This window comes from Aulonocara sp. 'chitande type north' Nkhata Bay, linkage group LG9 (assembly GCF_057382095.1).
Source record: "Aulonocara sp. 'chitande type north' Nkhata Bay isolate Kocher_YH1m ecotype deep benthic linkage group LG9, A_spYH_male_GT1.1, whole genome shotgun sequence".
NCBI classification, from domain to species: domain Eukaryota; kingdom Metazoa; phylum Chordata; class Actinopteri; order Cichliformes; family Cichlidae; genus Aulonocara; species Aulonocara sp. 'chitande type north' Nkhata Bay.
Window position 1 is genome coordinate 29,746,069 of NC_141352.1, and position 17,406 is coordinate 29,763,474.

General features: G+C 39.3%; 1 protein-coding gene and 2 long non-coding RNA genes across 3 annotated transcripts; 1 reads left to right on the forward strand and 2 right to left on the reverse strand.

Moving 5' to 3' along the window:
* Positions 1-1,060: 1,060 nt before the first annotated feature.
* LOC147322365 (uncharacterized) lies at positions 1,061-4,611 on the reverse strand. Its single transcript, XR_015131071.1, has 3 exons — positions 4,212-4,611; positions 2,515-2,662; positions 1,061-2,233 (listed from the first exon to the last, which is right to left on the reverse strand). It is a non-coding gene; the product is annotated as an uncharacterized LOC147322365 (long non-coding RNA).
* Positions 4,612-5,320: 709 nt separating this feature from the next.
* On the reverse strand, positions 5,321-15,836 carry LOC147322366 (uncharacterized). Its single transcript, XR_015131072.1, has 4 exons — positions 13,130-15,836; positions 11,934-12,086; positions 7,388-7,690; positions 5,321-5,550 (listed from the first exon to the last, which is right to left on the reverse strand). It is a non-coding gene; the product is annotated as an uncharacterized LOC147322366 (long non-coding RNA).
* Positions 11,889-13,838, forward strand: LOC147322367 (eotaxin-like). The gene is made up of 4 exons (XM_086306811.1): positions 11,889-12,071; positions 13,144-13,276; positions 13,347-13,408; positions 13,501-13,838. The coding sequence occupies exons 1-4, from the start codon at positions 12,002-12,004 to the stop codon at positions 13,524-13,526; spliced, it is 291 nt and encodes a 96-aa protein (XP_086162937.1). The 5' UTR covers positions 11,889-12,001; the 3' UTR covers positions 13,527-13,838.
* Positions 15,837-17,406: the final 1,570 nt, after the last annotated feature.

The window sequence follows — 17,406 nt, forward strand, 5'->3', positions numbered from 1 at the left end:
TCCAAGGCCAAACACTACATCCCGCACAATGACTTGGAGAAGCTTATCCATGCCTTTGTAACGTCAAGACTAGATTACTGTAATTCACTTTATTATGGTCTCCACTCTTCCCTTTTACATAGATTACAGACAGTCCAGAATGCCGCTGCACGCATTCTAACTAAAACTAAGAAGTTTGCTCACATCACTCCCGTCCTTGCTGATCTGCACTGGTTGCCTGTGAAATTTCGTATTCAATTTAAAATTCTGTTGTTTACTTTTAAAATTACTAATAACACAGGGCCAAGTTATCTTAAGGAACTCTTAAATTCATATCTTCCTACGAGGGCCTTAAGATCTTCCTCACAGTCATTGTTGGTTCAGCCCAGATCTCGCTTGAAGTCTAGAGGTGATCGAGCGTTTGCTCTAGCTGCACCTGAGCTGTGGAACAATCTCCCGATTGGCATCCGGGCGTCTGATTCTATTCAATCTTTTAAATCACGGCTTAAAACACATTTGTTTGAACTTGCTTTTTCTACTAGTTAGATTCTCGCCTCGCTTCTAGTGAGTTATTCTATTAATGTGTCTGGTTGTTTTGCGTTGTCCTGCGCTGTCAATGTTTTCTATCACTGTGTTTGATGGTACAGCTTTACTCTGCTATAGCTGTGTGCTATAGTTTATTCTTATTAGTGGTTTTTACCTGTGAACATAATCTCACACTTATATGACTCTGACGTTATAGCGCTAATTATTTTTATTATTTTATTGTTGCGTTGTCTATGTTCTCTATCACTGTGTATGATGGTACAGTTCTACTTTGCTATAGCTGTGTGCTATAGATTATTCCTATTAGTGGTTTTTACCTGTGAACATAATCCCACACTTATATGACTCCGATGTTTTAGTGTAAATCATTTTATTGTTTTATTGTTTTATGTAAAGCACTTTGGCATGCCCCTGGCTTTTAATGTGCTCTATAAATAAAGATTGTTGTTATTGTTGTTGTTGTTTCGCTAGTTACCTAAGCATGATATTGCATGTTCTGACTGAGAGATTTCTGAAAAAATTCAAACATACAGCTCTGCTATCACTTCCAACATAAATGAAGACAGGAAACTAAACAGCAGTGACGTTTGTAGGGTTACTGAAGTTGGGCTAGCTGGTATAGAATGATGTGCTACGTGATCGCTAGCGACACAGCTATGTTAGCATAACATAAACAGTGAAGCTGGAGGACGAACACTAACACTTTTCCACTTATAAAAGTTAACGTGAAGGTTCCTCATGGTTAGAGACAAATGCAATCGCATGGCAGGATGCTGTAAACGGACCAAACTTCAGTCAGGAGAACAACTGAGATAATCCATCCACAATACAAGGTTAGTCATTAATATACTGCAACAACATGGGAATACAGCAGCTGCCAGAGAATTCAACATTAATGAATCAATGATACAGAAGTGGAGGAAGCAAGAAGAATGAGTTTAATAAAGTTTGATTTATCTGACTGCTTTGTTTCGCTTAATGTGCCTTATAATCCCATGCACCTTATGGTCCGAAAAATACGTACTGCACACTGCAGTTTAATGTTGCAAAGCACCTCTTTTTAACTTCAGTGGATATTATACATGGTTATGCTCAGGATATGTCAGCCCATTTCTACTGGAAATGCCTTTTGGTTAAACTTTAAGCAAGGAATTTGCATTTGCACTGTTACATTTTTATAAAGCTTTAATGTACATAAAAACCAGCTTCTTGTTTAAGTGAAAATAAATGAAAGGTTGTCTTTTTGCGCTAGTAATGTTGTGGAGTTGTATTTTGTCTCGCATCAATTATATCGTCAGTTATAGCGTTATCGCAAATTTTCAAATATATATCGTGATAAATATTTTTGGCCATATCGCCCTGCCCTAATACCAACTTGAACAGTAGAAATAAACTAATCTCCACTTACATACAAGAACAAATACGAATCAAACAGTCATGTACCTGTGACCAATCTTGTCCCTCTTTTCTGTGCAGCAACCAGAGTTGCAGGGGTGAATGATTGTTTGCTGTTCTGAGTCCGTGCTGATTCCATGCTTCCTGGAATGACTGAAGATGATGTTGAATGTGATGCAAAAAGCATATGTGCTGTGCAAACAAGTCAATTTCTTCACCAGGGTTGAGCAGTCCTTGAATCTCCAGCTGGGTGAAGGTTGTGTAAAAAAGGTCAAGGATGATTTCATATACATCCCTCCACAGGCGCTCAATGCTGTAAGACAAGGTGAGGGAAATTGTTCATTTATGGTTTTTCAGGTATTTCAATGTCAACAGCCAACAGCCTAAGTCAATTATTAGTGTAGTGGTAATGTGCTGTGAAACCAGTCAATTATGCTCAGAAACCATTTGTTTTATTACAATTGCATGTGTGAAAAAAATGTAAGACAGGCCATCAATTTACTTGTCAACTACAAACTCAAGGCTTCATTTTACAATTTTATACATGCATCCTGTTACTTAAATGGAATAGGGAAAAGTGAAGCAAGTACTGACCGAATTAGTTTATGATTTCCATCGATATGCCAAAGGTGATTTGGTGCTGGTACACTGTACTGAAGACGCCTTGCAGTCTGAATAGTTAACCGTCGCATCATGACCTCTTCTGGATTGACTCGTCTCATTGAATCCATCAGTCGAAATCCTGATTAACAAACAGATCATATCTTAGTACTACCAACTACAAAAAGACTGTATTGTAAACACTGTAATGCATATGGGACAGATCTTCATTGCTTCAGGTAAGTATCCAGGTGCTGTACAGATTTACTGAGGAGAAAGAATCGTGTACATACCGGTTCAAAAAAACATAATTGCATAACAGTGATGAGAACATGCCTAGTCATTTTTAATGGAAACATTAAAATATCACATCATGATACAAATGATCATTAGAGTAACCACACTTATACAGACTGTATATAACAACCAACTCTAAAATGTTTGTTCGCAGAGAAAAGACACAGACTACGCTAACAACATGTGATGTTACAACACTAGTGAAATATTAGTGTCATGTCATTCTTTTCAAAGGTTTATTTGCATAACGCACAAACAGACACAATTGAAAGGTACAAATGTGCATGACACGAATTCAAACATGGTGCAGATGTGTGTCACAGGTTGATCTGGCTGTAGGCTGTGGCACTTGGCCAGAGGTGGCGCTGGTTGACTCGACTCCACGTTAGTGCACAAAGTAAACTGCTCGCTTTAGTTGTGAAGCAAAAACGCTGAAATCGGAGAAATAACGACGATAACGACGACAAGAGTCTCCCGATCGTTTACTCTTGCTGTCCTGTGAACAACATCGGCGTGGTGTTAATTGTTTGCCGTTTTCGCGATCACGTTGCGCATGAGGATATCACCAGGTAAACTCGCCACATTTTTAAACATTTTGTTGTTCAACAGCATCACGACTGACGGAGTGTGTTTGAGACAACCTCACAAGTGTCACAGGTGACACATTTGGCGGTTTTGTGCTGGTTTGTCGGTAGCAGCTCCTGAAATGCAAGACTGCCACACATCTGTTCGACTAACGCCAGTTGATCTAAACGCCAGTAGATCTGGAACACTGGCATTTGGGTGATGACACTGAATGTCCAGCACTTTTGCATACAAGTCTTCATCTCCAATAGAAGAATATCTATCAGATTTTCTGCACATAATTTTTTTTTTTTAGTTTAACAGCAAATCTCAACACAAAGTTTACCAATTAATAATGAAAGAACTAAGGACGTAAATGTATTCTTGTTTTAGCTTCACTGAAGACACCAGCGAAAGCATGATATTTATAAAGCTGCTGAAATACACAAAACCATTTCAATAAACCCACTACTTAACATCAACTTTGTTATGTGTTATCAGAGAACAATCAGCTGCAAACAGCAATGAGACATTCAACTATGTACTATTTAAAGCACTAATGACCCTGCTTTCTACCAAGATGTGATAAGTAAGTAGCCTGTGGAAAGCTGGTGGGTCTTCTCTCTGTGTAAAAGGTTCGTATAGGCTCCACTGGCTAAACGTGTCTCAACGCCGAGATGGCGCCGATAGCTTTAGCCGTAGCTACCCCACTAGGTTTAGACAGTCACAATAAAAAAAGCGATAATATTTCAAACGTCATAATTAAGGTCAACATCTAAATAATGCTCTGTACAGACTCACGCAGGTGTTAAATTACACCGTAAACTTACCTTGGACCTTCCTCCGTCATTCTCCTAATTGTGCTCGGAGACACAGAAAACATATCGGCAATTACCCCGATGATAAAGTCCTGAGTGCTGCAGCCGGGATTTCAAGACGTGGACGACCAACATTTGAAGACAGTTCTTCCTCGGCGTATTCCAAATGAACACGGTGCTGAATTGATCTTAAACTTTCGACAATGTTGTCATCGATGCTAACATCTTGAAGAGCAATTATCATCCCAAGCATTTCAGAAACGTCATCTAAACGACTCAAAACAGTATCTACTGGTAAATGATCCCTCTCTATCTGATCGGCTAAAATGAGCAGAAGTGACTGAAGTTCACACCAGTCCGCCATCTTCCGTGACTTTTGACCTAGCACGTTTTTGCTAGCTGTGGCAGCCGTCCGCGGAGCAGGTATCCAGGAAAACTAGTCGATGGTAAACGATCAGCCAATAGGAGCAAAGGTCCAACCCACTCACACTGATTAACAGACAAAGTGATTCTGCTGAAAAGTCGCATTATGAAATAAATAGGCCATCGGGAAAAACGGGACTTTGAAATAAAGACTGACTTTGAAAAAAGGACATTTTGGATTTAAAACGGCTGGAAATAAATAAAATGCCTCAGGAATAATCTCTGTTATTGTGAAAAATAATGACCATGAAATAATATTTCACAATAATAAGTAAATTTATATAGCAGAATGCAATATATTTCACAATAACGAGCTTTTTTTTTCAAAATGTGTTCCATTATTTCACAATATCATTCTCGTATTACATATCTGTGTCTTATTTATTCACATAGTTATTTATTTCATCATGTCCTATTTATTTATTTAATTTTGAACACTTTGGAGTTCCATAAATACAGCCTCTTCTTGATAGTCTAATATGTCATGACTGAGCTCCCATCTTCCAAATTTGCTTTTTCCACTAGGAAAGAAAAGATCTTTAGCATACTGTAATATGTCAGCTTTTTTGGAGTCTTTGGGCATATCAAAGGTCCTTGTTCCTCCTCCTCTACGCTTTCTCACTTGCTTACCATCAGGGATACACCATAACTCAATTTTTCGAGTCTTTTTCTCAGCCCATTTGTTGTTTTTTGCATATGTTCTTTTTCTTTTAGAAACGAATGCATCCTCATGATCAGGTTTCTTCTCATTTTCATTGATTCCCATCTTTTCCTTCAATTTTTCGAGCAATGAATTTTTTCTTGATTCCTTAGTACTTGCACCACTGTTTTCCAAGCAGAACCGTCTGGCAGCTATCCGATCACCATATGTTGGGATGTAACCAGACAGGGTCTTGTCATCCATGAAATCAATCACTGTGGCATCAATCTATAATAACAGAGATATTTATTAATATACAGAAGTACAAGGTATACCTGCTGCCACACCACATGAGGTACCTCACTAAAAAAATTTATGTACATTTCACATGTGTTTTGATAATTGTCTGTTATTATTTTAGTGGCACCCATCAATATTTAGCATTTATTCTTTTCCTCTCTCTATGCCAGCAGCATTAATCAAATTCTCTAACATGTCATTAATAGAAATATTACAGTATATACAACGCCCACTTTTGAAAAAGTAAATTAGTATTCACGTATCTTTCAGTTGCACAGTGCACAAAGGGTTGAACTCATAGGTTTTTAAAATTGAAGCCAAATATCAATATAAACACAGTTTAATTCATTTGTTTTTAGATAAACAAGGAAACATTGTGCATCACATAATATAGTGATATATTTAAGAAACCTGGAATCTGCATACGGGTTAATTAGTAACATTTAATAACTGTGGTCATAACAACGACCCAGTTTTATAAAGCGGGTTAATTTGTTTTACATTCTCGTTCATTTCTTGTAATAAGGTGCTTCCTTTCACAAAAAAAATCTTAAAATTATTTAGAAATCGAATTGACGTTTCAGCACAGACGAGCGGGATGAACTGTGTGGGGAAAAATAAAGGAGGATCCAAATGCAGACATTTGCTGAGATGTGAAGGAGGTTTATTGAAAATAAAACATAAGTTGAAAACGGCAAACAGAACTAAAGATAATCTGAACTGGGAAAAACTAAACTACTAAACACGAACATGAAGGAGGGTGAGCAGAGGCATATGATGGTAGACAGCAGGGAGAACACATGGACAAGGCAGAGTAGATTCACAGGAGATAAACAGATGGACCAACAACTACAACATAAGAAGACACAACTTAAATACACTCAGAGAACACAGGGAGATTACACACAGGTGGGGAACACAGCTGGAAGTAATTGACAATAGGGCTGCCACGATTAGTCGACTAGTCACGATTACGTCGACTATCAAAATCGTCGACGACTAATTTAATAGTCGACGCGTCGTTTGTAGCCTTGTAAGATCCCAAAAGACGCAGGAATAAGTACTAGGATTTAAGAGTGTAATAACGGACTGAAACAGAAGATGGCAGCACTGCATGTACAAGGATGCCAGCTGTCGTTAAACCCCAAAGAAGAAGAAACTGTGTCCCAGAATTCATAGCGCAGCCCAGCTCAGTTTCCAACAATGGCGGCAGCTAGTTAGTTTTAATATTACTCTTATTATTCTTTCTGGGTCACAAAATAAACGTTTAACATATTTTCAGGTGAGAATGTAGCTGTGCCAACCTCAAATATCTGCTCAGTTTATCAAGACACCACATATTTTCAAAAGCGCTCCGACGTTTTTGGAGACGTCTGTTACCCACTAGCTCGACAGCTAGCCGGGGGCAAGGCTCACTAGAGCCGGTGAGAACACCAGACTCCCGGCAAATTGCTTTCAAACCCACCGGCATCTTTCACTACTCAGGTTAAACATGATGTATAAGTTACTTAGATAACTTAAAAATGTTATTGTTTGGCTTTTTCCAGTATTTTATTTGTTCCTGAGTAAATCGGTAGCGGGGCTGAAGACTGAGCTACAGAGAGCAGAGCTAAGGGCTGACCCGCGGTGAGCGGAGAGGATTGTGGTGGAGGTGTAACGTGGTGGTGTGGCTGACTGAACAGAGGGCAGCTGGGCTGCTGACTGAACTGAGGGTTGTGATGGAAAAATAAGTTCAGAAACAGCTGTTTCAGTGGGTTTTCTCTCTTTCCCTGAATGAAGTCTACCTCCCCTGTGGATAATGTTGGTTTTGGAAATTTTCACTCACAGGCTGTTGGATCTGCTGTCGTTTGCTCCTCTTTGCTCCCGTCTCTCAGTCCGGATAGGGGCAGCAGGGGCTACTCATGTCATAAAGAGCGTTTCCCTGAGCCTTAAAACTGCAAAGACGGCAGGGCACTGTATGCTGATGGTAAAACCACAGGCCTTTTCTGCAGTGCCGTCGTGTCGCAATCCCAGCCAGCATCCATGAATCGGAGGCTCCCAAGAGAATCGGTGGGGGCCCAGGAGATGCCGTTGGTGAGTCGGAAACTATTGTTGAAACTCCCAGTAGCCAGGAGAATGCTAGGAGGGGCTTGTTCACATGAAATAGAACAAAATACAAAGCATTAAAACATGTTAAAAACACAGCCTTTATAAATGCAGAGTACAGTAGTTTGGACCCGGAAGCAAGTTTCATCAGGTCATCACTTAAGGACTGGATATCACTTGTCACATTCTGACAGTTAAAATGAATAACATTCATATATGAAATAAATTTGTCTCAAGTAAACTGTATATGGTGTTAAATAGGCCTAAACTACTGTACTTCAATGTCGGCAATAAGGGCGGTACTTCAAGTAGAGCTGGGCGATATGAGATTTTTTTATATCACGATATGTTTTTTTTTTTCATTTCAGGCGATAACGATATATATCACGATATAAGCCAAATAACTATATTTGTAAGATTTAAATGTGCCTTTGCTCACAAGTAAAATGTGAAATAATCAGCAGCTTGTTTTTATTTAAATATTTATTTCCCATAATAAGTTCAACAGGGTAGATGTACTTAAGGAACATGAGACTTTTTCAGATAAATAAAGGCAAATATTGCAAACTACACAAAAGGCAGCCGCTAAAGCGTTTAAGTTTCAAAATAGAACAAACGAAACAGACTAAATTGTCAATTCCACTTAGAAACAAAATATTAATTCTAAAAATAAATCTTAGTTTGTTTTACAGAAGAACAGACAAAACTGACTAACTTTTGTCAATATCAAATAAACTGAGAACTAAAAGGAAATTCTCAATCTCTCCTTGTTGTATAGCTTAGCTTTTCAAACAGTTTTAACAGTTACTTTAGTCTGACAAAAGCCGAATGACGAATTAGCGCTTACAGTCAGAGACTGAGGCTACGTCCACACGTACACGGGTATTTTTGAAAACGGAGATTTTCCGTTTTCGTTTTAAAAAATAATCCCGTCCACACATAAAGGCAGAAATGAAGGAAAACGCTGCTATGAACATGCCAAAGCAGCAGGTGGAGCTAGATTCCTAACCGTGCAGAAATGTTGGCCAATCAGAAGTCTAGAAGCCTCGGTGGGAAAAAGTAAACAAAGCTGGGGCATAGAAGCAGAACCGAGTCGTATGTGTGGAGGGACAGTAACTGTGTGTATATGTAAGCATTTAAACACTGCAGAGAGTAGAATTAACAGTAACAGTATTGTAGAAATTCATTTCACCGAAACAATAACGTGGCGCACAGTGTGACGCATGCACCAGTTTATTGTATTTCCAGACTTGCTTTCGGCACAATTTACAGTGCGCGCTACTCTGTTTTTTGTCAGACTTGAAATAGCCGAAATACCTTAACACTATGGAACTTCTATGGCTCTTCCGTTCGACAATCTCTCCGGCATTGGAACCATCATCTGTTTTCTCTTCGGTCACGCTCGGTTGATTTTTCTAGTCGGCACACTCATTTCCTCCATTACCCGGGCGGTACGGTCGCTGGCTGCTTCCCAAACAAATACACATGTGCGGCTTGGCACTTGTGCTGTACGTAACAAGTCACGTGACGTGACGCTGCGGCTGTGATTGGTTCGGCTCTGCGCTACTTAATTTGGATTGGCTGACTTTTTTTTTTTTAAGAGGACAAGAGCGGCGAGGTCTATCGCGATAGTTTAATTTCTCTATCGAGTAAAAGTTATATCGCGATACATATCGTTATCGTTCTATCGCCCAGCTCTAACTTCAAGAGCCATATATTTTATGAGGTGGTACTCATTGTGATATATAGAGGACAGCAGGAGCAGAACAGACACACAGCACCAACCAACAACAATCCTGCAAGTGGATCTATTTTGGGAAGAATTGTGTATCATGTAAAGCACTGTGCAATGCTCTCTGTGACAAATATTAAACATTAAATTTCATTCGTAGAGAACAAATATTTTGTTCTCTACGAATGCCCAACAGCCCTGAAACCGTCTGAACTCTAATGTTCACAATCCAATAAATCAATAGACTTTGAGGAGCATGAATTAGACTGGATAAGAATACAATTTTAATTTATAAACCACTCGGATGAGTTTAGTGGACTTTCCTAATCTTCAAGAATATTCTAGGAGAATCTGAACCTCAATATAGTGGTGGGCACACCTTGGAGCTAATTTATCCACTGGGTCTAAATATTGAATCAGTCTGTTGTGAGGACGTTTCTATTAATGCTCATAAATGTCTTTTATTTGCTCTTTACTTCAGCCTTGACACATTGCCTACTGCACACGTGAAGTTCCTTGTGACATATTCCTGATTCTGTGGTGGAAACATTTGGAAAACACCGACTTGTTTTTCTTTCAAAGTGTAAAATGGTTACAGAGTGAGGCACAAAACAAGGCTGATCACTGTCAAATGGTTTCAAAAGCGATCTTTTTTTGTGATGTAAGGAGTTTCATGTATGTTTCCTCTTTTAAACTGGTAGGGGGTTTAGTGAGAATATTAATCAAGTCTAGAATCTAGATTTAACTTTGATTTTCCTTGTAATCAGACTTTTCTCAGAAAAGGTTAATCAATTTTAAACCCTTTACGCCTCAGGTCCAGCTGGTCCTGGAAAGAAACATCTGTGCTGCGCTGAGGTCACCAACCTCGATATGATCACTGAGGTGGTGAGGCTGATCCGACCGGCTCCTCTTGGAAGTTGAAACCGATCGAGCTCTGTCTTAGTTCGTTCATGGGCATAAGTCTCTGAACCAGTTGGGTCTGCAAGTGCAGACCTAACACAGAAAGACACACACACACACACACACACACACACACACACACACGCAGAGTATGTAGTATTTGCAGAGACAAACTGAGATTCCTCTTTGACTCTTTTTCCTCTCCAGTGATTGTGAGCAAGACGAAGGTGTGAAACAAAGAGATTAGATTCTGTGGAGAAGCAATGCTGCCTTTCTGCTAAACCAGGATCTCCCTATAGTTTTTCATTATGTTGTTCATCATTTCAAAAGGCTTTCTTATGAGTTTTCTTATATTCTTTATGTTACATTTGACTCTTGCATTGGTCTTTTTAAATTGCTACCTAATGCTGGAAATGGCTCAAAGCTCAGTGGATTTCTTAAATTATTTCTTAAGTTGAAGTTGTTGCAGAACTGTACATGCTTTGCAAATAAACTTAATTAATATTGAACAAATATTTTCCTGCTCTTGTTTGAGCATGCCCACGAGACACACAAAATAACTCATACACTCATATCTTAATCTGCCAGAATACAACACCCCAGTGCTTTCATGCGATCTCATATCTGTACAATCCAAGAAATCAATAGATTTGGTATTCTTACCCATTAAATGTCACTGTGTCACCCTCACCAGAGGTTTGGTGAGGGGACTTATTTTTTTATTTTAACCTGTATTTAACCAGGAAGATCCCATTGAGATTAAAAACCTCTTTTTCAAGGGAGACCTTCTACCTTCACTTTCTGCAATAAACACTTCTGGAACTATGTCCTTTGAACCAATGAGACCAGACAAGACAGTTTTTAGCTATAATGCACAGCATCACATCTATTGAAACTAAACACAGCAGGTGAGCACAAATAGAGCACAGCAACCACAGGAACAGTATTTTAGAGTCAAATATGAGGCCATCTGTCGGAAAGTTTATGCTTTATGTATATTTAAGTCTGAATAAAAGAAATGGGATAGCTAATGCGGCTATGAGGGGGGAAATTAGCAATGCATACACAAACCATTTTTCATGTGATGTATTTAGTCTGTGTTAGAAACTGTTGATCTTTGCGTGTGTGTTGGAAGATAAAGACAGTCGACATGATCACATTTCTGCCACACATTTCCTGCAGAGCAGAGTGTGAAACTTATCTGATCATCTGCCAAAAGTTAACATAAATAAAATAAACATTAAGAGTGAGTTCTTTTGTGTTTCCAGTGGTAAAACAGCTTGATGCAAACAAGAAACCTTAAACAATTTATGTGAAATTACAAGAAAAAGTTTAAGTCGTGGGAATTTATAAGAAAAAATAAGCATCCATGTGTATCAAGACTGTTAAGGGGCATCATGAGTCACTGACAAACAAAAGTCAATGGGTGATTTAGATTCATTACTCATGACTGTTGATATCAATCATCAGGCTCTACACCATATCTGAGTATCTGTGAACTTCGTGTATGTGAGGCTGTTTGTCAGAAAGCTCTCAGTGAGGTGTCTATAGGTTGAAATACTGAGATATGCGTGATATGCCACACCCTGCACACAAATACACAGACCTATAATCACACCTCATCAGTTGTGCCTGCATGTGTTCCTGCACTTACCAATAAATAACCAAGCATTGGTCAGCGTATAGTTTCAACTTGATCAGTGAGCCAGACCGCCGGTGAAAATGACTGTGAAGATCCTCTCCATCACTCTCCTCCTGCTCTCGGTGTGTGTGTGCTGCCACTCCTCTGAAGGTAACTGTGCTCTTACTTTTATAAAGAAAAATGAGGAAAAAAAGAGATAAAATAGATCATTTGATCACAGCAATGAATATTTCCAACAATGGCTGCTGCCTGTTTGCGAATAAGGTTCACTTCTGACATTTTGGTGTTTTATTGGGCAGGACCACTGTGTAAAGACCACAAACCTTTACATCAGTCATATTCTGGTATCTGCTCAGTCTATAATTGCACATGTGTTTTCCAGCATTTACTTGACTTCTACCCACAAAGCTCCAGACACCCTGGAAGCTGTTTTCTGGGCTAAGTTTCATTAGTCAGTGATAGCATTTTAAAGGCGTCCTTTATGTCTACATTTAGAAGAAGTCTTGGAGATTTTTATTTTATAAGCACGACATTCACCTGACTTTTGTGTTCGATTGCTGGACTGATTGACAGCCACACCATATCCATTCCCGCTATACTGCTTACCATTAACAATGTTTGTACTATTTATGTTTTCTACTTTTGTTTTCTGTCACTTATGGGGTTATGTCTCACGCTGCGTTGCATGCCAGGCATATGTTGACACTTAAACTATCATAACTGCCAACTTATTAGTGTAGCACAGTTGGTGCAGTGGTTTCCTTCAAACAAATTCACTCTGTAACTACATCTCACTGCTTCATTTTAGTTTTTAGCAAAGTCATCATTTCAGTGGGTTTTTGGAGGGGTGCATACATTGTGACTCATTGCATAAGGCATGAAAGCAGAAAATGAGAGAGACACAGAGAGAGTATAAGATAATATCTTGCAGCTACGAGAAAATATTTTTCACCTTTCACTTAATTAACATAATGCCAGAATTGCCCAAAAAGTAATCGAGGGCCTCGAAGTGTTGAGAACATTGATTTGTTAAACTTGTTGATTGATTTGCACAAAAAATGCCTGTGCACTGTAACATAATTTCAGGTCACATTTTAAAAGTCATCTTCTGTTTAGTGATGTAAGGAGCTTCATATTTTAAAACTAGATCTAACTTTTATTTTCCTTCTAATTATACTTCTCCCTAGTAAGAAAAATCTCTTTTTAACCTTTTATCTCCCAGGTACTCGTCATCGTCATCCTGGACCGAAACCACCGTGCTGCGTTGACATCACCAAAGGCAATAAGACTGCTGCGGTGGTGGGGGAAACATATCGTGAGCAGGCTGCAAGCGGAAGCTGTGTGAAGGCTATAATGTAAGTCAGCACACGTTGTCCTACATACAAACATATACAATCTCTATAATTTTCTGTCTTTTATTTCCAGTTTTAACACAAAAGATAGGAAACAACTTTGTGCTGATCCAGACGCTCAGTGGGTCAAAGATCGTAAGTCGTGCTAAAAAGAAACACACAGAAATAAATGCAAAGTATTTACAGAAAAAAACTGAAGCTGCTGCTTGTCTGTTTTTCCTCTGTAGTCACTGCCAAAATGAAGAAGGTGTGAAGTCTGTCTGCTGCATCAGTATTTCCAGTATTTCCATCACCTTTAAAGGATTATTCAAACCAGAGCGCTTTCTCAGCCTGACTGTCTTAAAACTTTCTTTTTTGCATTTGTCGATTAATTTTTACTCTAACCTGTGGCATAAACCTGTATTTTATTCATGCTGTTGACTTCATTGTTTTTTAATTGATCATTGGCGTTCAGGTTTTATTTGTCCTTTTTTTTGTCTTATTTGTGAATCTCTTTCTGTGCATCATGTGTTTATGTGAAGTGCAATGTGGTAATACAAAAATAAACTTTGGTATTATTGAGCAATTTTTTTTCTTCTGTTGTTTCAGTGCCCACCAGACTCTCACAAATAGTCACACACATTGCCTATTGCATTCCACTAGTGTTTTAGTAGATGATGCTCACTGAGTAGACTTTTAAAAAGTTCATGCAGCCCACAAAGAACATTATTGGGCCCGAGTAGCAAAACGAAATATATATATATATTCAAGATTCAACATTGTTTATTTGTCACATGCGTAGTTATACAAGTACAACACACATTGAAATGTGACCTGATATGCTCCAGGACTGTGCACAAAAACAGAGAGAACATTATATACAGTGAGTGAATATATAGAAAAAGGACATTATGTGCAGTAAGTGAGTGAGTTATATACATTATATAAATGAAATCAAATAAAACAATCTGGAAATTTGCAGTTCGAAATCTTAGAATGTACATTGTGTGAGTGGGGTGTTAAAGCTAAACTTGGCAGCTGAGCAGAGGACAGATCAGAAGATCAATGTACGCCCGGTGGAAGATGAGTGCAGGGGCTTTGCTGCCAGCACAACAGCAAAACTCCTTAGAGAGATTTGGATCAGACGACAGGCATTTATTTCTGCTTTTTATGCATTTATGCAAAACAAATTTTACCTGCGAAAAACAGGCAGGCTATAAGAGAACTAGCTAACACTGCTGAGAGGACCAGTCACTGGCTATGGTTAAAAAGGGCTGACATCACTTGAGCAGCTAAGGCAGTCAGCTAACCGCGCGAGAAAAGTAAATATTCTGCTCTTCTCTCCTTTTCTGGGAGGCAGTGGGGAGGTAGAGCGAACAGCCCAATCCGGTGGGGAGGAGTGGGAAGCCAGATCAGGCGCCCCCCTTCCGGCTCTCCTCTCTGCTATCTTGTCCAATTTGTCTTACTTCTCTCTATCAACTTTTCTATCCCTTTGAAGAAGTGAGGCTCCATAAATGTTAAACAGTGAGTGGAAGAAGAAGAAAAGAAGAAGAGCTGAAGAGGTGGAGAATTTTACATATCTTGGCAGCATCATCTCGAATGACGGGGTCTCTGATCGGGATGTCGACACCAGAGTAGGGAAGGCAGTTGGTGTCCTGCGACGTCTCCAACCTATTTGGAACTCGACCTCCCTGAATGTTAGGGTCAAGATCAGACTACTGAACTCTATTGTCTTCCCTACTGCACTTTACGCTAGTGAAACCTGGCGCTCAACAAGTGCAATTATTCTACACCTGAACGTTCTTCAACAACGTGGCCTGCGGCGAATCCTGAGAATTTCCTACCGGGACCGAATAACAAATGAGGAGGTCCTGCGAAGAGCAGGCACCCTCCCATTAGCCGATGTTGTTGCAGAAAGGCGCTTCCGCTTTGCGGGCCATATTTTACGCCTACCCCCTCATCGCCCAGCTAAGATTGCCATGACATGGCGTCCACGCACTGGCAAGCGAAAGCAAGGCCGACCAAAGACCACATGGCGTCGAACATTCATGGACGATCTGAGAACTGTCGATATTACCTGGGACGAAGCTGAAGCAGTTGCTGCTGACCGACATCGATGGAGATCACTAGCTGCCCAATGCGCCGCCCGGCGTAGGAGGAACTAAGTACTAAGTAAGTGCAGTGAGTGGACAGAAGAAAGTAAACTGTAGAAAACTAAACAGAAGAAAGAAGAAGAGAAATAACAATTTAACATAAACCAGTGAAACACTCCGGGGCCTGATCAACCCTGGCAGGGTCTCCTTGGATGAGGGTGTCTCAGCCTTACCAAGGAAGAAACAACGGCAGATTAGCTTGGGTAAAAAACCAAAAGCTGCTGATGGAGTTTCTGGGCTGCCTTTCCTCATAACAGCAATCCTTCAAGATTCTCTCAATTCAAAGCAATGCATTATCAGGGATTAAACATCTAGTCCTTTTACTAAATCAGTGTCTTGTGGTCGCAGCACAAGACATATATATATATATACATATATATATGTATGTATGTATGTATGTATACACACACACAGCTGTGGAAACGCTAGTGTCTCTGTTTCACCAATAGGCAGAGCTCTTGTAAAGCTAATGCCATTAAGAGACTTCATAAGTGTAAATAACGCATTTGATATTCCTGTTTTTATAAAGGATTAGCATACTGTTGATTTGACATTTAGGGAAATAATCAATTAATTTAATAAGTTTAAGGTAAGGGCAGAGGTCATTTCCTGTTTAGCGAAAAGTCAGAGAAGCTACTCAGTGACGGTCTAGCTCAAAATTTCCAGTGTTTCAATCACTTTTAAAGGCTTATTTAAACCAAAGCATTTCTTAGCATAACTTTCTAAGAAATGTTCTTTACATTTGCAGATTATTGTGTAGTCTAATCTGTGGAGAAGCCCTGTATTTAATCTCTGTGTTGACATCAGTTTTTCATTGTACCAAATATTTTTAATCCATCATTGGAGTTCTGGCTTTATTTTCTTTTTTTCTTGCTCTTATGTCACTTTATTTCTGTTTTTTTATGCATTTCTGCAAAACAATTTTTACCTGTAAAAAACAATATAAGAATAAATCTTAGTATTATTGAGCAAATATTTTCCAATATTTTGAATGCTCACCAGACACACACAAAATGTCACACATGTTCTAATAGAAGAACTGGAGTTCACTTTCTTTTCTTTGATTTGACGACATCCACCAGCCCTGGACTGCTGGTGAACCTTTATTTGTTTGTGTAATAAATGATTTCACTTTAACGACACTTCTTTCAAGTTGGTTAATTGTTACTCACCTTCCTCTACAGCAGGGGTAGGCAACCTTTTTGATGACGAGTGCAATCTAAAATTTCCTCAGAAGTCAATGTGCGATATGATTGCATTAGCAATAAATTTAATAACGCTCTATATTAACAGTTGCTGCACTGAGCGGACAGCTCCTGAGGCATTTGAAGCGTCAGAATGTGGAAATTTCAACATTGCCTGAAAGAACTACCGTATTTCCCGGACTACAAAGCGCACCTGAATATTAGCCGCACAAGCTAAAATCAGGGGAAAATCCTGTTTTGTACATACATTAGCCGCACCTGACTAAAAGCCGCAGGTGTTTCAATGTTGACTTATCATATGTAAGAGAATATGCACAAAGCGAAATGTCAGGAAAGAGATGGCTGTTTGGAGACACACCCCTTTTATTAATATTTTGAAAAACAAGTTATGGGTACATATTTGCACAACTTTTTAGGTATATGTAAAAGTAGCGGTAATTACAAGTACGAAACATGTACTGCGCTTCATAAATGAGTAACAAATGTAGTACATAACAATAACCTACAGCACACCAGAAAAATAGATTCAGACTACCTTTTAGGCTCAGGTGCAGTGACACGGCTTTAACAAGAAGAAAAGTCAGTCATTCACCATCATCTTCCTGCGCACTAAAACCACCAAAGTCCTCTTCTCCAGTGTCGGAAACGAACAGGCTCAGGGTGGCTTAGTCATCCACTCTCAGCTTCTTTCCTTCGTTGTCAGTGTCAGAGTCGAACACCCTCTGAAGGGCCGTGGCGGTGTCCTCCTCTCCATCATGCAGCAGTCCAGCCCTTCGAAATCCGTTGGTGATCATGG

Bases quoted from the DNA above. Each gene is read 5' to 3' on its own strand.
- LOC147322367 (XM_086306811.1), top strand. From the start codon at position 12,002: ATGACTGTGAAGATCCTCTCCATCACTCTCCTCCTGCTCTCGGTGTGT. The intron at 13,277-13,346 runs GTAAGTCAGCAC...TTTTATTTCCAG, and splicing joins AGCTGTGTGAAGGCTATAAT to TTTTAACACAAAAGATAGGA. The intron at 13,409-13,500 runs GTAAGTCGTGCT...TTTCCTCTGTAG, and splicing joins CGCTCAGTGGGTCAAAGATC to TCACTGCCAAAATGAAGAAG.